Source organism: Symphalangus syndactylus, chromosome 8 (genome assembly GCF_028878055.3).
Source record: "Symphalangus syndactylus isolate Jambi chromosome 8, NHGRI_mSymSyn1-v2.1_pri, whole genome shotgun sequence".
NCBI classification, from domain to species: Eukaryota; Metazoa; Chordata; class Mammalia; order Primates; family Hylobatidae; genus Symphalangus; species Symphalangus syndactylus.
Window position 1 is genome coordinate 26022175 of NC_072430.2, and position 24024 is coordinate 26046198.

Below are 24024 nucleotides of genomic sequence, written 5' to 3' on the forward strand. Positions count from 1 at the left end.
TCCTCAGGGCTTCAGGCAAAAAGATAAAAGATAAAATAAATTATAAATGGAAGGATAGTTAGGTTGGCATCCAACTTCTCAGAAGTGACATACAAAGCAAGGCAGCACTGGAGCAACTTTGTGGTGGTTTTTTTTTTTTTTTTTTAAAGAAACTTAGGGAAGGAAAGTACAAAGCAAGAGTTATATCCAACTAACTGCTTTTAAGATTAAGGCTATAAAAAAAAGTTTGAGGCTGGGCGCGGTGGCTCATGCCTGTAATCCCAGCACTTTGGGAGGCCGAGGCGGGTGGATCATGAGGTCAGAAGTTCAAGACCAGCCTGGCCAACGTGGTGAAACCCCGTCTCTACTAAAAATACAAAAATTAGCCAGGTGTGGTGGTGCACGCCTATAGTCGTAGCTACTTGGGAGGCTGAGGCAGGAGAAACGCTTGAACCCGGGAGGCAGAGGTTGCAGTGAGGAGATCACACCATTGCAGTGCAGCCTGGGCAACAGAGTGAGACTCGGTCTCCAAAAAAAAAAAAAAAAAAAAAAAAAAAAAAGAAACAATTTGAGCACTCAAGAGCTCAGAGAATACCTTACACAGGTAGTCTTCCTGAGGATCTGCTAGACAATGAATTTCATCCAAACAGATTGAGGAAACGACCTGATGGTGAGCACTTAATATACTTATTTGTAGAGCTCAGACTAAGAAGCAAGGATGGGCCCATAGATAGAAGAGTAGTACATAAACCTTTTTTTTTTTTTTTTTTTTTTTTTTTTTTTGTGTGAGATAGAGTTTTACTCTGTTGCCAGGCTGGAGTGCAGTGGCGTGATCTCAGCTCACTGCAACCTCCTCCTCCTGGGTTCAAGTGATTCTCCTGCCCCAGCCTCCTGAGTAGCTGGGATTACAGGCGTGCGCCACCATGCCCAGCTAATTTTTACATTTTTAGTAGAGACGGGGTTTCGCCATGCTGGCTAAGCTGGTCTCGAACTCCTGACCTGGTGATATGCCTGCCTCGGCCTCCCAAAGTGCTGGGATTACATGTGTGAGCAACCACACCCAGAGAGTAGTACACAAATCTTAAATTATATTGAATATATGTTTGTAATTACATAAGTATGCAAAGAGCATAAGTACATGTACATACTTCTTCCTGATTTTAGTTTCAATTTCACTTGAAGTCATAGCAAACATCTAGTTCCTTGAAATGTAACACACAGAAACACAATCAGAAACCGTGCAAACCATGTAAACATTTTCAAATTCAGGCATTTGATTCCAGTCTAAAAATGTGGTAGGAAACTGATATAGGACCTGAATTCTTAGATGCTCAACCTTTTTTTTCTGCTTTAACTGCCACCGACCATCCTCTAGTTGCTGCCACTCTGATATTTATTGGAAAGACACAGACAAGTGAGCAGACAGGTTGTTTGATAAGTGGTTTAGTGATGGGTAGCAGGCCAGGCTTTTTTTTTTTTTTTTTTTTTTGAGATGGAGTCTCGCTCTGTCACCCAGGCTGGAGTGCTGGAGTGCAGTGGCGCGATCTCAGCTCACTGCAAGCTCCACCTCCCGGGTTCATGCCATTCTCCTGCCTCAGCCTCTCTGAGTAGCTGGGATTACAGGCGCCCGCCACCACGCCTGGCTAATTTTTTATATTTTTAGTAGAGATGGGGTTTCACCGTGGTCTCGATCTCCTGACCTCGTGATCCGCCCGCCTCGGCCTCCCAAAGTGCTGGGATTACAAGCGTGAGCTACCGCGCCCAGCCAGGCCAGGCTTTTTATACTAGGTAGAGACATGGACATTATTGATATACTTCACATTCCATTGGATCCTCATTATAATATTTGGGTTTCACCATTCAATTTGATCATTACTCTTGTACATCATATTCTTGTTCTGAGTAAGTTGGCTATATGCTTATTGGTTCATTTGGGATGACTTCAATCAGTAAACAAGTTTAAAGTCAGTTTCATATTCAAATAGTTTCCTGCATGAGGAAATTAAAAGCAATGATTACAAGTCAACTGAATAAGGCATTCCTTACAATATTATGAAACACGCATACCACATATGTATACAGTATAAGCTCATGTACAGCATAAATATGTGTGCAGCAGATTTAAATGTATATAAAGTGACCTAAATATGCATAAATATATGATCTAAATGTATATGTCCTAGCTCTGTTCATGAAAGAGCCTAGAAGGCAAGGTAGGTACCAGTAGCAAGCAGCATACCTGATGCCCAGATCTTGGTTTCTAATATTATTTCCCATTAAAAGGAATCAAGGCTACTTGTAAGAGAACAAACGAAGTTCTGAAAAATAGAGAGAAAGAAAAAGAAAAGTAAAGAAAGGGGGCATGTCAGGACACAGAGCCGGCTTTTGAAAGTGCTTCCAGTGACCAAATCTGGGACAACTTGTGCATTAAAATGATTAGAGAAAGGCCGGGTGTGGTGGCTCACACCTGTAATCCCAGCACTTTGGGAGGCTGAGGTGGGCAGATCACCTGAGGTCGGGAGTTCGAGACCAGCTTGATCAGTATGATGAAACCCTGTCTCTACTAAAAATACAAAAATTAACCAGGCGTGGTGGCACGTGTCTGTAATCTCAGCTACTCAGGAGGCTGAGGCAGGAGAATCGCATGAGCCACCATGCCTGGCTTATTTTTTTAAATTGAAATAGAGATGGATCTTACTATGTTGCCCAGCCTGGTCTTGAACTCCTGGGCTCAAACAGTCCTCCTGCTTTAGCCTCCCAAAGTGCCGGGATTTCAGATGTGAGTCATTGTGCCTTGCCAAGAATGAGTATTAAAGCATTGAAAAAAAATGGTGATTCATGAGTAGCCTAATAGATAGGTAGATATCTAAGCAGGAATAAGGGAGGTCTCTTCTCTATGGTGCAATGCTGACTGATAAACTTGGAAGAAGTGGAAGAGTCAGAAAGTTACTCCATTGTAACCATTATAGTAAAGATTAGTTCAGGCAAGAATTGTCAGTGAATGCTCAATCTAGATAGGACATTTTGATGAAGAACAGGGCATTTTTCATGGCCCTAAAATGTGTCCCTATGGATTGCTTATTGCAAAGGGAGAATTAGTACCTATACAGTGGATAAACTGGACATCACCTTAACTGGATGATAAATCTAATGTCATTAATGAGGGACAGACTGGTGTGGTATGCTTCGGGTTTGAATACCTGCAAAGCACACATCAACTAAGTATTGAACATGCATAACCTGAATGATGAAGAAGTGCCAGTGAAACAAAAAATTATATTTAAATAAACAAAAAACAATATTCTTCAACAAAATCAGTCCTAAAAGACAGAAATTGAGAAACTTCCAGATGAAATGAGACCTAAGAGACATGACAAAGGCAATATTTGATTATATACTGGATTTTGTACTCAAGGAAAAAGTGCTGTAATAATGTATTAGGCTTCTCCGGAGACCAGAACCAATAGGATATATACATACACATACTGATATAAACACACACACACACACACACACACACACACACACGCACACACACACACAGAGTCATTCCTTAGCATCCACAGGAGATTGGTTTCAGGACCCCCTATAGATACCAAAATCTGCAGATGCTCAAGTCCCTTATATAAATTGGCATAGTATTTGCATATAATCTACACATCCTCCTACATACCTTAAATCTCTACATTACTTTAAATACCTAATACAATGTAAATTGTATGTAAATTGTTGTTATACTGTATTATTTCTTATTGTTGTATCATTATGTTTCATCACTTTTTTTTTTTTTTTTTTTTTTTTTTTTTGAGACGGAGTCTTGCTCTGTCACCCAGGCTGGAGTGCAGTGGCCCGACCTCAGCTCACTGCAAGCTCCGCCTCCCGGGTTCACGCCATTCTCCTGCCTCAGCCTCCCAAGTAGCTGGGACTACAGGCGCCTGCCACCGCGCCCGGCTAATTTTTTGTATTTTTAGTAGAGACGAGGTTTCACTGTGTTAGCCAGGAGGGTCTCGATCTCCTGACCTCGTGATCCGCCCGTCTCGGCCTCCCAAAGTGCTGGGATTACAGGCGTGAGCCACCGCGCCCGGCCTCATCACTTTTTTTGAATATTTTAAATCCACAATTGGTTGAATCCACAGATTTGGAACCCATGGACATGGAGGGCCACACACACACACGTGTACATGTACACACACACACACCGCCACATAAACACAAACGGTCATGTGCCACAATGACATTTCAGTCAGTGATGGACTGCTATACAACAGTGGTCCCATTAGATTATAATATGGTGTTGTTACTGTACCTTTTCTCTGTTTAGATGTGTTTAGTTAGACAAATACTTGCCATCGTGCTCCAGTTGCCTACAGTATTCCTACAGTCATATGCTGTACAGGGTTGTAGCCCAGGAGCAATAGGCTAGATCATCTAGCCTAGGTGTATAGTAGGCTGTACCATCTAGGTTTGTGTAAGCACACTCTGATGTTCATACAATGACGAAGTTGCTTAATGACGCATTTCTCAGACCATATCTCCATTGTTAAGTGATGCATGACTGTATGTACAGATGCTACTTGACTTACAATGAGGTTATGTTCCGATAACACCATTATAAGTTGAAAATATCTTAAGATGAAAATGTCTGGCTGAGAGGGAGCTGTGGCTTAGCGCTACTGCCTAGCATTGTGAGAGAAGTACAGTTTCTACTGTGTGTGTATTACTTTTGCAGTGTTATGAAGTAAAAGAACTGTAAATAGAATCATTGTAAGTCAAGGACTATGTGTGTGTGTGTGTATAAATATAAAAAGATTTATTATAAGGAATTGGCTCCTGTGATTATGGAGACTGGCAGGTCCAAACTCTGCATGGTGGCCAGGCAGGGTGGAGACCCAGGAAAGTTAGTGGTCCCATTTGAGTCTGGAGACCTTCTACCGTAGAATCAGGAAGAGCCATTGTTGCATATAAAGTCTGAGGACTGTGCTGAAGAAGTCTTTCTTGCTCAGGAGAGGACAGTCTTTTTGTTCTATTAAGGCCTTCAACTGATTGGAAGACACTCAGCCACATTATAGAGGGCAATCTGCTTTACTCAAAGTCCACTGATTTAAATGTTAATCTCATCCAACAATGTCCCCACAGAAACACCCAGGATAGCGTTTGTTTGACCAAATATCTGGGTACCTCATGGCCCAGTCAAATTGACACATAAAATTAACTATCACAAGTCTACCCCTTTTCAACTCAGTACCCTTACATATCTCCTTAGGCCTTGCTTAATTTCCAAATAAAGTGACAACACAGACATAAATCTGCCTAACATGATACAGCTATCCTGTGTACAAAAATGCACCAACCTTTTCCCTAGAAGAGGCTGAAAAACCTTTGGATAATGTTTATTCTTCTGCTTGATATCTTGTAATTTATATGCTATGATACAGTTAATACATCTTATGTTACATGTTAAGGGGAAAAGAGAGGGTAGACGTGTTATAAGTCAGGGTTCTTCAGAGGAACAGAACTAATAGGCTATATGTATACATGATAGGGAGTTCATTAGGGAGAATTGGCACACACAATCACAAGGTGAAGTCCCGCAATAGGCCATCTTGCAAGCTGGGGAAGAAAGAAGCCAGTAGTAGTTCAGTCCAAGTCCAAAAGCCTCAAAAGCGGGGAAGCTGACTGTGCAGCCTTCAGTCCGTGGTTGAAGTCCTGAGAGCCCCCGGCAAACCACTAGTGTAAGTCCAAGAGTCCAAAGACCGAAGAACCTGGAGCCTTGATGTCCAAAGGCAGGAGGAACAGAAGGAAGAATCCATCACAGGAGAAAGATGAAAGCCAGAAGATTCAGCAAGTCAGCTTATGCCACCTAATTCAGCCTGCTTTTGTTCTAGCCATGCTGGCAGCCGATTGGATGGTGGTGCCCACCCACATTGAGGGTAGGTCTTCCTCTCTCAGTCCACTGACTCAAATGTCAGTCTCCTCTGGCAACACCCTCACAGACATACCCAGAAACAATACGTTACCGGCTATCTAGGCAACCTTCAATCCAATCAAGTTGACACCTGCTATTAACCGTCACAGTAGAGAACAAAGACTTGATTAGTACATATATTAATATATAGACACAAACATTTTTTAAACAAAATAAGGAAATACTCATTACAACCATAGTCCCCATTTCTGTGTCCTAGCTGGTATTTATAACTATCTCTTTCTATTACTCATTCTATATGCCTTTGCCTTCAGTCAGCACCTGAGATGTTTGTGGTTTTTTACCTGCGAGGTGACCCAAACCTTTATTCCTGAAGGTTCTGGGCCATTAGTAGCGCTGCCTGAATTGGGTTGTTGTAGTTTTCCGTTGACTTTAATCACAAGGCATGGTAATACCAAGAGACATCCAAAGGAGATTGCCTGTATTTTAAGCATACTCTTCCTTACCTTTATTGCAGAGTAGCAGTTCAGGATCAGTCACCTGAGCCAACACTGTAACTCCCTTCTTTGGCTGGTGATTCAAAGGCATAAGGAGCCCAAAGTGGCCATGTGGCAGTCTTAACTTCCAGTTCAGTGGAATCATTGTTGTGTCTCCTGGTGGAAACATCTTGCCCTCGGAACTAAGACTTCTAAGCCAGCAGAGTATAAAGTTGTGGGAACAGGAAGCATACATTTTGCTAGTGGGCTACTAGGGTTAATAGTGAGTGGTGCCACTCACATTTCCACCCCTTGATTCCTGAATCCATTAACTCTGGCTATGGGAGAAGTAGCACTGTTTATTGGATGCTGATTCAGAGCATGTACAGCTTCTTGGAGAACCTTGCCCCAGCCCTGCAAGGAATTGGCATCCATCTGGTGCTGTACTTGAGTCTTCCAGAGGCCATTCCATCAAGCCACCTGCTTCAGGATGATGGAGAACATGGTAAGACCAGTGAATTCCATGAGTGTGGGCCTACTGTCACACTTCATTTGCTGTGAAGTTAGCTCCTTGATCACAGGCAATGCTGTGTGGAATACCATTACAGTGAATAACGCTTTTTGTAATACCATGGATGGTAGTTGTGGCAGAAATATTGTGTGCAGGGAAGGCAAATCTGTATCCAGAGTAAGTGTCTGTTACAGCAAGAACAAAACACTGCCCCTTCCATGATAAAAGCAGTTCAGTGTTATCAACCTGGCATGGTAGCTTGGCTTACTATTCTCAGCAATAATGCCATATGTCGAGACCTAGTATTGGTCTCTGCTGCTGGCAGATTGGCACTCAGCATCAGCTGTAGCCAGATCAGCCTTGGTGAGTAGAAGTCCATGTTGCTGAGCCCATGCGTAACCGCCATCTCTGCTACCATGGTCACTTTGTTCATGAGCCCACTGGGTGATGACAGTAGATAGGATGACAGGTGGGAAAGAGACTGGCTGGCATCCACAGAACAGGTCATCCTATCTACTTGATTATTAATATCCTTCTCTGCTGAGGTCATCCTTTGGTGGGCATTGACATAGGAGAATACAAATACCTTCAGGTTTTTTTTGCCTGTTTAGGGAGCTCTAGCCAAATACCTCTTCCTTACACTTTCTTGTCATCGATTTTCCAATCATGTTCCTTGTAAGTCCCTGACCATCCAACCAAACTATTGGTGATAGTCCATAAGTTTATATGTAATCCAATGTCTGGTCATTTTTCCTTCAAGCAAAGTGAAGAACCGAGTGTATACCATTTTCATTTGATGGTGGAATGCTGCTTGCTGTGCATCCCTCACTTTATGGAGGGAGTCTGCTTAAAGCCCAGTGATTTAAATATTGATCTTATCCAAAAAGCCTCACAGAAACACACAACACACACATAACTAAATCTCTGAGTACCCTAGAACCAAAAAAAAGTAGTATGTAGTATGTATGAGTGTATTAATAAGATAGAAAAATATGACAGAATGTTAAAAATTGGTGATTATGAACAAAGGGTTATTTTGAATAAGCAAAAATATTATGAATATGAGAGTTGTCTTATTTTGGCAACTTTGGATTTTAAATCATTTAAAAATAAAATTTAAAAAATTAATTGACCACTTGGGAGACTGAGGCAGGAGGATCTCTTGAACCCAGGAGTTCAAGGCCAGGGTGGGCAATGTAGTAAGACCCTGTCTCTAAAGAAAAGAAAAAAAAATTAGTTTACCAGTGAGCACTGTAATTGTGTTTATAGGCACTAAATATCTGACTTTTATATGACAACAGAATTGTGCTGATACCCTTGCCATAAAATTAGAAGCATTAATTGCTTAACTTGGTTTCAGGGGAGTGGGTTACACACTTCATGTTTGAAATGAGAGCAGCAGGGGACACCAGGGCTGCACACTGCTCTAGCTCTCTAGTACCTCTAAGTCCCACCACAGCACCCCTGGACTTTTTTCTTCTACATTCAGAATTGGGGTTGGAGGACAGTTGTGGTTGATTAAACAGAATGAGGTAAGAAAGGAAAGCTGAAGGCTGGGACAAGACAAGGTAAATCTAGTTTCTTTGGTCACCAGTTTTCATAGCATTAGATTATATAGCTCACTGAGTTAACATTTTTTTTAAAAAGTAGGATTGTTCTTGAAAAATGAGTTGGCTGTAGTCCTATGAAAGTTTATTGCTGTAAGAACAAGTTATTACAAACTGTTATTTGATGTAAGGCTGCCACATTTATGTGCTAACAGAAACCAAATTGGCACTGTTAGCAGCATGTAGTCTGGAAAACAGAGAAAGGAAAAGGTGTTGATAAAGTACTTTCTCACAATAGAATTAAGTGTAGAAGGGACAGCAGAACTGCAGTGGAAAAATGAGGTTATGACTTAGGAGGAACAAAGTGCCGCTATATTTCCTTAGATCAAATTGAAATCTTATCCTTGAAAATAGTACTTTGGACTGTAAGAAACTATATCTTGTATGAAAAGTGTAATTCAAAACATAAACAATAAATTTGGTAGCACTTTGGAAGCTGGAATGTTTGCCTTGCTGTAATGGTTTAATTTTTTTTTTTATCATTCACAAGTTATCTAATTTTTGCTTGCAAAAATACTGAAGCAAGACTTCTATTGTAAATGAAGGTATACCTTAATTTGAGGATAAGGAATGCTGTGCTGAGTGTAGATAGAATGTATCTGTTCTTTATATGTCTAGATTCGGGTTCCAGGCGTGATTGTCTCCAATCTGTCAAATAGTTAATGATTTATAAACTAACACTGAGGGAACTAGCTTTTGAAAGTAAATCTTAAAAACCTCTGTGCAATCCTTTTGATTTACTCTATTGCTCCCTAAATCTTCTTCTTCACATTTTTCTGTATATTAAGTTCAGACATATGACATGGTCAGGAAATGAAGTATTTGAATTAACCATTCTTTCAATTAAAACTATTTGTTTTATAATAATAGTAAATTTTCAAATAATTTGACTACAATAAATTACTGTCCGTTGGCCATCTTCATTTGGAAATCCCATAGATACTTCATATACTTTTAAAACATTTTATAAAGTTTATGGTCATCAAGTATAAATTATAAAGCTGCATATGAAATAGTAATGTGCTATTAAATCACATCATTAAAGCAAAGACATAAAAACTTGAAATATTTAACAATAGTGCATTAATACATGTTTTTTATAAAAATGAGGAATTTTTTTAGAGGATGTAGTATAAGATGTATCAAAAATGTGTGCGTTTAGAAAAATAAGCCTCAGGAACTTTATATCACTATTTAGAAATAAGCAGTTTTTCTAATAAGTAAGGATTAACTTTGATAAGTAAATAATATGCTTGCCAAATTATAACCAAATAAACATTAAGAAAATCCTGATGGAGTCTGAAAATTTCTTTATAATACTCATTTTTTTTTTGTTTTGTTTTATTTTTCATTTTTTTTTTTTTTTTTTTTTTTGAGATGGAGTCTCTCTCAGTCCCCCAGGCTGGAGTGCAGTGGCATGATCTCGGCTCACTGCAACCTCTGCCTCCCGGGTTCAAGCGATTCTCCTGCCTCAGCCTCCCGAGTAGCTGGGACTACAGGCGCATGCCACCATGCCCAGCTAATTTTTGTATTTTAAATAGAGACCAGGGTTTCACCGTGTTGGCTAGGATGGTCTTGACCTCTTGACCTCATGATCCGCCCTCTTTGGCCTCCCAAAGTGCTGGGATTACAGGCGTGAGCCACTGCACCCCGACCCTATAATACTCATGTTTTAAAAATATGTTCATGTTTTTTACTTTAAAGCCCTAATTTTTTCTTTTGAGTTATAATTTGCATGCAATAAAGTTCACTCTTTTTGGCATATGGTTCTGTGAGTTTTAACAGATGCTAACAGTTCATGCACAACATTTGGAAAGTTGATCTTATTTTTTATCCCTAGTACTTCATGACGTGGTCACCAGGATTATCATTGTGAACTTTAATGATTGCACTGCAACTATTCAGAATAGATTAATTTTAGTACTTTCCAGTGTTTTCTCATTGTGCCGAGTAGAATTAGTGAATACATATTAAGGAATTTACTTTTTCCTGCCTTTCCCTACCGTCAGTGGCTTAGTGTAGCCTTTATGAATTTTGGCCTTGACTGTTGTTTCAACCTGTGCATTGGCTTCCTTGTTTTCCATCTCAATTCCTTTCTAGTTTGTTTTCCACGCTGCTGCTGCTACTGGTCTTTCTAAGATGCAGAACTGATAATCTTCTCCTTAAAATCTTTTATTGCTTCTCCTTTGCCTTCTTTAGATGGGAAGAAATAAAATACTACTTTTTCATATCAAACACAGATTCTTTCGTGAGCTGGCTCCTGCCTGGTGTCTTGCAGTGCCTTTTTTCCTTTTCCTTCCCATGCATCTGCCTGTCTGCACTAATTGCAGATTCTCAGATATGCCATGTTCTCTGTTGTTTTGGTGGTTTTCTGTATGCTTTTCCTTCCTACTCACAGCTTTTTTTCTACCCTGCTGTTCCTTAGCTGCCTAACTTCTCCAAACCTTCAGATGGGCTGAGATGCTCTCTTATGCTCTTCAGGTACGGTTTACCTCATTTCTCTTTAATAGTGCTTGTTCCTTGGACTTGGTCACCTGTGTCCCCTCTGGATCCTGAGCTGCTTGGGGTCAGGGAGTATGTCTGTTCCAGTCTTGTCAGTGCTTTGCACAATGTTGGATATAAGTAAGCATTCAAGTTGTTTGTTCAATTAATATACTATAGCTTACATGTAGAGTCTGGTGACTACATGAAACCTATGAAATAGGGAAAGAGAAGAAAAATGTCTTATGGCATCAGTGGACACCAGAATTCCTTATATGAAGGGAGGTACACTGAGGGCATTGCCTTGACATCAAGCTCACTTAAGGATAGGGAGTCCTGTGAGGATGGATGTTCACAGGGTCTGAGAGGTCAGAAGAAGTAGGGCAAACAAGGGGATGGGATTGCTGGTCTTATTCCTAATAGGGAAGAGGAGAGAGAAAACAAGTCAGAAAAGTGATATAGGGTCAGGGATAGGTGAGATAAAGATCTCCTTCCCCAAGGTTGGATGATGGAAAGACAGATTGAGAAGGTTCCTTCCTCCAGCTCCTTTTGAGGGGGTTGTTTTAACTGTTGCCTGGTGTACCACTCTTTTGCCTAGCTTCAGAAATCTTCACTGAAGTCTGGTATGCTAAGGAATGTTTTTGAGCGTGTTTGATTTTTGTTTATCTTGTGTAGAAGTTGGTGAGCTGTGTCCTCACTGGATTATTGCAGTGCACAAAAGTGATGGTGACCAAGTAGCTCTAAGAGTTCTGAGAAGGTCAGCTCTCCCAGTAATTGAGGGAAACCTTGGCAGACAGGGGAGGCTTTGGGCTTGCACAGGCCTTGGCACTGCGGATTTGAGTATTGAGTGTAGATTATAAGGGGCTGGTAAGCCCAATGTAACAACTAGAGTACATATACAACAAGAAAAGACTGGAATTGAACATATAAAAATGTGAGTAGCTAGTGTTCGGAAGATAGGATTACCATATATAGTTGTTTTTTTCCCCTGGAGACTTTCTTTGTCATAGTTCATAATATAGGAACAGTTTTAAAAAGACAAAAATGTGTGCAATACAGTGTCATGATCTTATTCATACCAGAACTTGAAAATTAGAGGTTAGTATTGAGATTTCATTAATACTGAAAGTGTTGGAACGGAAAGTGAAACTGTTTATTGAGGAATAGGGAATGAGGGCTAGGACTGAAACTCCTTTCTTTGCCAAAAGTAGGAACTTTCTTATTAACATATTAGGCTTTGTTTCCCTCTTTTTTTGTTTTAACTGATGAACTAATGTCTCAAAGAAAAAAAAAATCTGTCAAGTAACTGAAAATTGATAAGGTTTTGAACAAAATTTAAGTTTTAGAAATTGATGTTCTGTAGATCATTTATAATAAATTGTGGCTTATTTAAGTTTAGCTGCAACAAACTACACATTTCTATCCTTTCTGTTGCATTCACAACTAAATCTCACAATGTGACTTTTTATAATTGTTCTCCTTTTTTTCTGAAATAAAAAATTAGAAAATAATTGAGTAGGTCATGGTTTACTTATTGCAGTGTTATGCATATATTACTGTTAATTAAATGTGCCTTGGTAATGGCAAATAGGATTCATTCAACACTGGATCATTATGCTATTTGTGTTTTCATATTTTGATTTCATGCTTACAGCTATAGTTATAAGCAAAGGATGGAAGGACTCAAATTATACCTTTCCATGGTGAGAATGGAATTAGAAAAAAGGAATTGGTCAAGTGGTCTAATAGCTAAAGACAGTAAGGCTTGAGAGCATGATACAGCCATTTCCATGATAGGGAACCTGATGTTTGAATTGACAGGTTAGATTGTCCCATGGACAGTGCTAGAAACACATTGCCCAATTTGGAATTCTGTTTTTTAGTTTTCTTTTCTTTCTTTTTTCTGGGGGGGGACAGAGTCTCACTCTGTCTTCAGGCTGGAGTGCAGTGGTGCAATCTCAGCTCAGTGCAACCTCCGCCTCCCGGGTTCAAGCGATTCTCCTGCCTCAGCTTCCTGAGTAGCTGGGACTACAGGCGCGTGCCACCACGCCTGACTAATTTTTGTATTTTTAGTAGAGACGGCGTTTCGCCATGTTGGCCAGGATGGTCTCGATCTCTTGACCTTGTGATCCACCTGCCTCGGCCTCCCAAAGTGCTTGGATTACAGGTGTGAGCCACTGCACCTGGCCTGTTTTTTAGTTTCCATTTTGTGCAGTCTATCTTTTGTTGTCCATTCTTTTATACATTTTTGTTCTTTTGATTAGGAAAGTTCAAGTTCTTCTAATCTGCATACAGTGATTTGTATTTTGTAAGGTGACTTTGCATAGATCTCATTTCATCCTCTGAGGTGTGTTTTTAGCCAAGCTGACTGCTGAGGCATTCTATTGTTGCTCCAGGGTACTGCTTCTCTGGTACTTCCTTCAGAGACCATTTGTGTTGGTGAGAAAGCCTATGGTTTGCTTTTTTCCTGCCCTTGACACCTTAACATATTCTTCTCTCTGTTCTTGAATTCTTGAGTCCCTTCTGTTCCGGATCCCATTATTTATCACTGCCTGAAGAACCTGCTCCCTTAGGAACCACCCCTCCCATCTCTACTTTTTCTAGCCTTTCCTACATTCCGTTTTTCCATGGGTTTTCTCTGTCATCTGCCTTAAGTTGGCAAAAAGTTTCATATGATTCTTTCCCATTTCCCATTCCTTTTCATTACACCCTCATTCCTTGAACAGAATTGTTATTGTTTTGTTTTTCCATCCACACCCCTATAATGCAACCTTCCTGTGTAAATTTTAGGCCCAAGCTTTTCTATTCACATACTTTTATGCTGAGGCTTGGATTTTTATTGTGGGCTGTTAGATGCCCATTTTGACATTGACATTAGGGGTTTCAAACCATCCTTAAAAGGTTAGGTGTGACTTGCAATGTTATTGAACAATTTGATGATCCATGATATTATGGCTCTATGAAATCTCCTTGTAAAACCCATGGTTCTTGGAGCTAGCTTGTTTTTATTCTGGGAAAAATTTTCTAGCTCCCTAGCTTACGGCCTGATGGTTAGAGTCCAGCCAGTGCTGTTTGACTTTATAGTTAAAAGGGGGTCATTTCTGTGGTCACTGTCCTATTTAACAGTCATGTCATGGTATGTCAAGGTAGGTCATCATACAAATAATCTGCATTCTGTTTTGACTGTTTTATTTTTTAAAATAATACCTCCTCCTTTTAAACTTTAAAAAATTTAGTAAAGTTTAGTAAACTTACAAAAATTTAGTAAAAAATGTAGTAAAAATTCACTTTCTTCATTATGCTTTTTGAAATCTGGCTTTTTTTCTCATTCTTCCCCTATTAGTGGTTCTTAAAAAAAAAGTCGCTGTTGACCTAACCAAATTAGAGTGTCTCAGTCTTCATGCACTTCCACCTTCTTGCTGCATTTGACTGCATTTTTACTTCTTTTTTGATGTTCTTTCTTTGAATTTCATACATGGTTAGTTGAACCACTTCTCCGGCTCTTTTTCTTTTTGCTTCATAACTCTAGGTAATCATCAATACTTGCCTTTCCTTTCGTGTGGTCTCTTGAAGGGCGTTCGTCTTAAAGCTTTAGCCACTGCCTTTCTCCTAGTAACTCTGTGCATGATGTCTCTGCAGAACTTTAGTTCCTTGTCTAGAGCTGCCTACATGAAAGCTCTTTTGGGATTTTTCTGCCATTACTTCAAAATCAGTGTTGAAACCAAAAAACTTCCCCTTTTGACTTCCTTATTCTGTTGGTAACACTACCATTCACCAGACTTGCATTTCTTATGCTTTAGATATAGGGCTGTCTTAGTCTGTTCAGGCTACGATAATAAAATACCTTAGACAAGGCCAGGCATCATGCCTGTAATTCCAGCACTTTGGGAAGCCAAGGAGGGAGGGTTGCATGAGCCAGGAGTTTGAGACCAGCTTGGGCAACATAATGAGACTCCATCTCTATTAAAAGAAAAAGCCCAGCAACCTTTATAAATAAACTTTATAAATAAGTAATTTATAAATGACAGAAATTTATTTTTCACAGTTCTAGGCACCAGGAGGTTCAGTGTCTGGTGAGGGCTCTCTGCTTCATAGATGATGCTTTCTAGCTGTGACCTCACATGGTGGAAGGGGCCAGCAGGCTTGCTGTAGCCTCTTTTATAAGAGCACTAATCCCATCCATGAGGGCTCTGCCCTAGTGGCCTAATCACTTTCTAATGGCCCCACCTCTTAATGTCAACACACTGGGGATTAGATTTCAACATACAATTTTGAAGAGAAACATTCAGACCATAGCAGGGGCCAACAGGGGAAAAAATGGAACAGAAATTGAATTAATTTATCTTTGAAATTGAGGACCCTGTCCTGTGCCTTTTGTAGTTTCAGCACCCAAGACAGGTATTCAATGGATGTTTCTTAAACTGAGCATTACAGTGATTCTTGGGTTCACTCTTTCCTCTAGTTTTTACTCAGACCAGACCCTCATTAGTACACATCTTTTTTACTGCAATACCTCATCGTTTTTTAGCAATCATTTTTCCTTGCTTCTATGCACATTGTACATTACTGCCAGGAGAGTTTTTCTAAAACATTACTTTTATCTAGTGAAGAGCCATTATTACCGATGGATTCAATTAAAACTAGTTAGTCTGGCATTCCAGGTTTTGAACCAGCTAGTTCCATGTACCTATTTTATGTTATGTTTTTCTCACATAAATTCATTGTAGCTAGTTAGAACAGTCTTTTTATTATTCTCTCGTAGGAACATAGTTATTTCTACTTATACCTTTGCCCCAGCTGCTCTTCCAGTCCAGAATTTCCCAGCCATCCTCTCATTTTTTTGCCAGTACAAATCCTGTACTTCTTAGCTAAAGACCTAACACATAGCCCAGAACGCTGGCCTTTAGTAGGCACTCTTCACTGTTGAGTAAATGGGGACCTATATTCTCAATGAGCTTTTCTAACCAGCTTCACATGATGATATTCTCCTTCATGTCCACAGACTCCACAGACCTGTTTGTTAACTTACATTTCTCATATCTTATTTTAAGTTTAATAAATGATTAATTGATTGAATAAAATCTGGCATACGAGTGCCTTAGTCATGTACTGAGAAATGTATTCGAAATGGCTTCAAAAGCATTATTGTTCTCTTTATTTCTACCTTAATTGTAAAAGTGCTTTTAAATTAAGCCTTTAACATAAGTGAATCATTGGATCTAATCAAATGATTTCAGCACATGCTCTGTGCAATTACATTTGTGCAGCTTAGCTGAAACTATGGCAACAGAGTGAAAAATGCGTTTTTACCGATCATTTTCCACCATAGGAGTGGGAAGTTCCAAGTTAAACATCTCACAACTTAAAAAAATTATTATACAAATTATACTTACAATAGAATTGCTTAGAAAGTGAAGAAGCCATTTATTAATCTTAGGTTTGTGGCTAAAATCCTGGAAGACCATGCCAAGGGTTAACAATAGTTACCTTTGAGGGTTGGGATTATGGGAGAGTTTTAAGGTCTGCTTTAGGCCTATTTTTTCAAAAAACAGTGAACTTGGATAATTTTATAAAGAAAACAACAACAAAGTTATTTAAATCTGAAGGAAAAGACAATTTTCCTTTTATCCTTAAGTTTACTGTTTTTAAAATTACATCAATCACCACCTCATATCTACTAGGATGGCTACTACCAAAAAAAAAAAAAATAAAACCAGAAAATAGCAAGTATTGGACAGAATGTGGAGAAATTGGAACCCTCTTGCACTGTTAATGGGAATGTGAAAAGGTACATATGAGAGGATTTCACAAAATTCATGGAAAAATTGGTTAAAATTGCTTTGTGAGAGCATTAAAACTATTTACACCTCTTTTTCCCTAAATGATTAAACTTAAGGCATTAATATAAAAAAATTCTAAGAGCTTTTGAGAGGAGCATGGTTTAAGCTGATTCACAACAGAGATAAGCCTGAAATAGACCTTGAAAAGATTTAAAATATTTACTGATTTAGTCCAAATTTACTAATATTTAACAACTCATGTGGTCATCAGAATTGACACCAGAAACAAATAACTGATATGGTCGTACTCCTGTGTATCAGTTGATTAGCTCTATTCTAAGTTTTTAGTTTGTTGATACTCTTTGTTGTTTTGTATATTTGTGAAAAGTTTTCATAAGGCATTCTTTCTATGGGAAGGAGTTAATTTTTTTCTAAGTTAGGATTTAGAGGCTGAAGGTAAGGTTTTGGTGCCACTATACTGCTATAGTCAGACATCCACAAATGCCCAAACTCTGCTCTCCCAGGCCCCTCTTTTTCCTCAGGAGTCATGAGTGATCCATCTGCAAGGCACAAGTAGCTGGTGGGAATCAGAGTAACAAATTTAATAAGAGTTGTGCAAACATCCAACACACCAATGTAAAACTCTTCTGTAGAAGCTGCATTGGCATAGTAGTTTAGGTTTAAGGCCTAAGTGAGGCGTCCTACTTCCCTTCCAACTACATCTAATTATAATCTTGAGACCAGCATGTTCAGGTGTGTGACTTAGAAGGTTAGAATGGTCCGGGTGCAGTGGCTCATGCCCATAATCCCAGCACTTTGGGAGGCTGAGGCAGGTGGATCAACTGAGGTCAGGAGTTCAAGACCAGCCTGGCCAACATGGTGAAACCCTGTTTCTACTTAAAAAAAAAAAAAGGTTAGAATGGAGAAGAAACACCAGGTGTCTTAGTTTCAGGTTTCTTTAACAAATATACCATATACTAGCTGGTTTAAACAACAAACATTTATCTTTCACAGTCCTAGAGGCTGGGAATTCCAAGATTAAGGTGCTGGCAGCTCCAATGTCCGGTGAGGGCCCACTTCCTGGTTTGCAGATGGCAGTCTTCTTGTGTCCTTGCATGGGGAAAGCAGAGAGAGAGGAAGCATAGTCTCTCCTGTCTCTTCTTATGGGGCACTAAATCCATCATGAGAGTTTCACCCTAATGACCTGATTACCTCCCAAAGGCCCCATCTCTAAATACCATCACATTGGAGATTAGGATTTTAACATACGAATTTTGGAGGATACAAACATGCAGATCATAGAACCAGGTCCAAGGAGAACCCCTGAATCTGCTTAGCTAACTACTATGTATGTTGAAGGGAGAAGTGCAAGATAATGGCCAATCTGTCAGGCCATGGAAGAAATTTGAGGCAAAAAACCAAAGAGACCTTGTGTGGAGGCTGATCTTTTGACACAGTGAGTCTACTTATTAATTGTGCCCATCTGGAGTTTTGGACTCTTGAATAAATGAATTAGTCACGTTTCTTACCTTTGGGGAGAACTAGAAAGGGGGTTGGGCAAAGGCATGCCTGGCATAGGAAAAGGAGCAAAAGTCCTTTTTTCCTACATTCTGAGTGTGAAAACAGACAGTGTACAATTCTAACATGTCTGTTTCTGGTACAGTCTGGTCCTAGGCATGCAGGTAGCTCCACATCATCTAAGCAGCATATTTTGGACTTTACTAAAGCATGTGAATGACTCACACATGCAGATTTCAGCAATTGGTTGATGTTTTATTTCACCTTTAGGGTGAAATAAATGTGTAAATATTGTAAGTCATGTTCTAATACTGTTAATATTATTGTAGAGAAGTTTGAGCTCTTGTTCTTAGGTTAACAAGAGAAATGTAATTTATTTTTAGACTTTCATGCACAAAAGCTTTAATCACAATGACAAAATAATAGCATAGGAATGAAAACTATTTAGACATCTAGACTCACATGCTCAAATATGTGTTTTTTATTGCTTAGGATTCTATATTGTATGATATTTACCATTTCTTCTTATGTGGTTTGTCATTAACACAGTGAAAAAAATCTTTATAATGGACAAATACTCCCCCATGCCTAAATATGATACTACTTACTACTGATTTGCTCTCATATGTGTGTTTACTTACTTTGCCAGTAGATGTAATGGAAAAGACTCAGAGTCAGGAAGAGGGGCAAAAACAACAACAACAACAACAAAAAAAAAACATGGTTACTAAGTTCAAGAGCTCTGAGATGGGCCTATATCATATCACCTTTTAAATTTTTATTTTACTGTTTTAGATTAATTTATGAGGGCAGTAGTTGAAGTAAAGTAAAGGCTAAGTACAGCCCATACTGTGAAGATTCTGGTGGAAAAATAGTAGACTGTCAAAAACCTAGATGAAACTCAAAGACTGTAGGCTAAGTAAATGAAGTTGAAAGCCAAGAAACTATGTATTATATGATTTCATTTATGTGAAATTCTAGGAAAGCTAAAACTATAATGAGTGGAATTAGATTCTTAGTTACCCGGGAAGTGATTGGCTTCAAAAGGACATCCAGAAACTTTTCAGGGTAATGGAACAGAAACTTTTCAGGGTGATGGAACTGTTTTATATCATGCTTGTGGTGGTGGCTCCATGACTATCTACAATTACCAAAATTCATCAAACTGTTCATTTAAATAAGTGAATTTTATTGTCTGTAAGTTGTACCTTAGTAAAACTTAAAAATATGTTAACTATAGATTTTTGGTGCTCAAATGTCTTTAATTTTTCCTTTGAGCAAAGACAAGAACCAAAGGAATGTTATCTGACAGTCTCAGACAATAGCTTTGAGGGCTATTTTAAGGATTAAGATTTCTGTATCCTACCCTATCATAGTTTCAACTGCATGGTTCCCAGGTGAGATTAAGAAGTGAAGGCGTGGTGGCTCACGCCTGTAATCCCAGCACTTTGGGAGGCCGAGGCGGGTGGGTCACGAGGTCAGGAGATTGAGACCATCCTGGCTAACACGGTGAAACCCCATTTCTACTAAAAATACAAAAAAATTAGCTGAGCGTGGTGGCGGGTCACCTGTAGTCCCAGCTACTCGGGAGGCTGAGGCAGGAGAATGGCTTGAACCTGGGAGGCGGAGCTTGCAGTGAGCCGAGATCGTGCCCCTGCACTCCAGCCTGGGCGACAGAGCAAGATTCCGTCTCAAAAAAAATCAAAAAACAAAACGAAAAACAAGCAAATGAAGACAAAATAAAGGAGTACAGGATAGCAAGCTTGATCTTTGGTTCTATACCCCAAACTGAAACCTTGTCCTTGGTGAGCTGGGCTGGATCACATGGAGCTGCGTAAGGACTTACTTGTCCCTTTGCCCTATGCAGATACCCTTTAAGATTGTTTCCTGGAATCTTGCCATTCTTAAGCAAGAAAATTCCAAGAAATCTAAACTCTAGCAGAAACTTGAGGTGGAAGAGAGTGGTTTTTCTTCATAAGCCCAGAGCTAAGCTCTTTTCAGGCTAGGACTTGAGGTATGGGAGCAAGAAGAGCTCTGCCTTACCTACCAGCCACCTGGGAGCAGTATTGGTGGAAAAACAATAAAAAGAGTCAATGAAATTCTCAGCTGCTAAACTAATGAGAGGAGGATCCAAAGAGAACATACCTTGAGCTGCTTCTCATCACCTGGAAACCTTCAACCCTGAGTACAGAAGGCACTGACGCCCTTCATCTGGAGCCCTGGGGATAGGAGGTTGGAGAAGACTTGAGCTCCTGTAGCAGGCAAAGTGTTAATTTATGTCAGAAACAAAATAATAGAGGTAGTAGATTATGAACAAAAACAGCCCTTCACAGATCATCTGAACAACCTTTGTGAATGACTAGGGTTTCCTGGGTACTATACTTTGTAAAATAAAGTGTAATTAATTTATAACCTCTTTTAATTTCCTATGAAAGTTAATCCTGTGTATCAAAAAATAATTCCTTATCTTCCTAGTGTGGCAGCAAATATAGATAAGTAATATATAAATATAAAGCAAATATAAATATAGATTAAAATCTAGTATATGAACAATGCTTTTGGAAAGCTGGGCTTGTACATATCTCAGTAAATAAAAAAGGATTCCTAATACTAAGAACCAGGAGTAATTATTTTGACACATGACTCTTTAATAATGTCTTAAGCTTTTTTACATAATAAAATGATAGAATTTAACATTAGAAGAGAGCCAAATCATTATTTCAAAAGTGGTTGTCTCTTATGAGTTTGGCTTTTTATAAAATCTACTTGACATATTAAAGATAAGCCATTGTTTATTTTAGAATATTACCTATGTTTTTGATATTCATTTTAGATCTATATTGATGTCAATGTGAACCCTAGGCTGGGCCATGTACATTGACTTGTTCTTACTATAAAATTATACATTGATAGTAAAACTCTTAAAAATAGAAAATAGAATGGCGGTTCCCAGGGCTGAGAGAAGAGGGAAGAGGGCAATTGTTGTTCAATGGATATGGTTTATTTTGCAGGATGAAAAGGTTCTAAAGATCTGTTGCATAACAACGTCCATATGGTTAACAATACTGTATACTTAAAAATGGTTAAGATGGTAAATTTTATGTTAAGTATTTTTGACCACAATTTTTAAAAATTTTAAATTATGAATTTAGTTAAACTTTGGAAAGACATTGCCCCAAAGCTTTTAATTCTAAAAGTTCTTAGTTGAGTTTTATTTTCTTAAAGTTGTAGTCCCAAAGCATTAACTTATTTACAAACACTTATACTGCTTATTGGCACACAGCAAGCACCATATAAATTTAATTCATTTAATCCTCATTAAATTCTATGTGGTGGGTATTTGTTTTCTGTCATTTTATAATGGCCATTTTCTAATATACAGAGAATTTGAAAGAATTGTATGTTGAATACCCTTATACTCACCACCTAAATTCTGCAATTAATATTTTGTTGTATTTGCTTTTGACATGTGTTCATAGCTATATTTATTTATAAATTTATCTTATTTTAAAAAATGCATTTCAAAGTAAATCACAGATATCAGTATGCTTTGAGGATAGGTGTTTTTATGCCCATTTTGCATTATTGGGAACTGAGACACAGACAAGTAATTTGTCAAGGTCACACAGCTTTTAAGTGGCATAATGAGGATTTGGATCAAGCCTTTCTTAACCACTTCTACAAGTACTAGTTCATATAATATTAATAGATACTACCTTAAAAAGTAATATTCTGGTTAAATCCACAAATGTAGTATCTTAGTCTTGATCTACATGCATATTTTCATAATACAGGATCTGTAAGGTTCAGCAGTAAAGAAATTGTTTAACTTTGTTTAAGCCAACCATTTCCACATTTATTCTACCAAAGCACTGTGCTCCCCACATCTTCCCCAAACAGAACACCTATTATAGGATAGGACTAGAATTCAATGGAATATGTTATGGAAAATGCTAATTTATAAGATATCCTAATTTTATTTATTCAAGACAGAATACATTTTCGAGGAGTTTATATTTTTAAACATAGTCCTAGAATTTTAGAGCTGACAGGGATCCTAGAGTTCATTGAGACCAACACTTTCATTTCAGAGATGTAGTAATGGAGACATAGAGTATTGAAGTGATGAATGCATACTATATCGTGCCCAGATATTTAGTGGCAGAAATGGAACTAGAACTTTCCCTAGAACCTGGGGATGGCATTTAATTAGATACTCAGTAAATGTTTGTTGAATCATTAATACATCTTCTCAATCCATCCAGTTTTTTCCCCACTATGTATCTATCTACATATTAGAATTTTTATTTATTTTTGGAGTATATTGGTCAGTAGAGAGTCTAATAAACACTTTAATTTATGTTAATCTTTGGTACAAATGATACATATAGTTCCTAAATTCCAAAAAAAGTTTTATTGTAATGCATAACATACAGAAATTTATGCAAAATATGCTATACCGTTTAACAAATAATTATAAAGCAAACCCTGGTTAATCACTTAAGTCAGGAAATAGAGCATCGCTGGTACACAAGAAGCCCCCAGGAGCCTCCTTCTATTGCTGACCCTCTTAATTGTTTTTTTTCCCTCTTTTTTTCTTTTAGCTAATTTGACAGGACATGCTGAGAAGGTGGGCATAGAAAATTTTGAGCTCCTGAAGGTCCTAGGAACTGGAGGTAAGTCTTAAGTTAATTATATTTAAGGAAAAAAAAGTACTTATTATTCCTATGATGAAGGATTGATATCCCCAATACAGAAATTAAAATTTAAAAAGCATGAGGAATCCATTAGGAGAACTGTCAAAGAACATGAACAGACCTTTCATAGAAGCACAAAAGGCAAAAATAAAAAGAATTGGCAAGGATTTAGGAAAACCAATCCCTTTTGCCCTGCTGTTGGGAATGTAAATTAGTTCAGCCTTTACACAGGACACAATATTTTATTTTATTTTATTTGAGACGGAGTCTAGCTCTGTCACGCAGGCTGGAGTGCAGTGGCGTGATCTCGGCTCACTGCAACGTCTGCTTCCTGGGTTCAAGCGATTCTCCTGCCTCAGCCTCCTGAGTAGCTGGGATTACAGGCGCCTTCTACCACGCCTGGCTAATTTTGTATTTTTAGTAGAGACGGGGTTTCACCATGTTGGCCAGGCTGGTCTCGAACTCCTGACCTCAAGTAATCCACCCTCTTCGGCCTCCCAAATTGCTGGGATTATAGGCATGAGCCACCGCGCCCGGCCAAGACACAATATTTTAAAAAATCACTAACATTGATAGAGTGCTTGTTAGATGCCAAGTACTCTGTGGAGAGCTTTGTATTGATTGTCTTATTCAGTCTTCATTCAACTCAGTTGATACTCAATGAAAATAATTTGTAATAATGAAAAACCTAAGACTATTTAGAAACCCAACAATAGGGCTTTGGTTAAATGGAACATGGATCTCTATGTTCTATAATGTATATAATAGATTAAAATGATTTACTTTTATTTAATATTTTGGAAAGCTCTCCAAAATAAAAGCTACAGAACAGAATGTACAATATACAAAACATTATATGGATAAATATAAATATCTACATGTATATATGGATATGGAAAATATCTGCGTGTATATATGTATACAGAAAAATCTCTAGGTGCCTGGGCATGGTGGCTTATGCCACCACAGCACTTTGGGAGGCACTTTGGGAAGCCAAGATGGGAGGATCCCTTGAGGCCAGGAGTTCAAGACCAGCCTGGGAAACATAG

General features: G+C 38.6%; 1 protein-coding gene across 7 annotated transcripts in view; it reads left to right on the plus strand.

The window, feature by feature from the left end:
- RPS6KA5 (ribosomal protein S6 kinase A5) overlaps positions 1-24024 on the plus strand; it is a 191342-nt gene that overhangs the window by 39963 nt on the left and 127355 nt on the right. For all 7 annotated transcript variants that reach the window (XM_055288416.2, XM_055288417.2, XM_055288421.2 and 4 more), the window contains exon 2: positions 22883-22954. In XM_055288416.2, coding sequence (XP_055144391.2) covers positions 22883-22954 — 72 coding nt within the window. The remainder of the gene's footprint in view (positions 1-22882; positions 22955-24024) is intronic.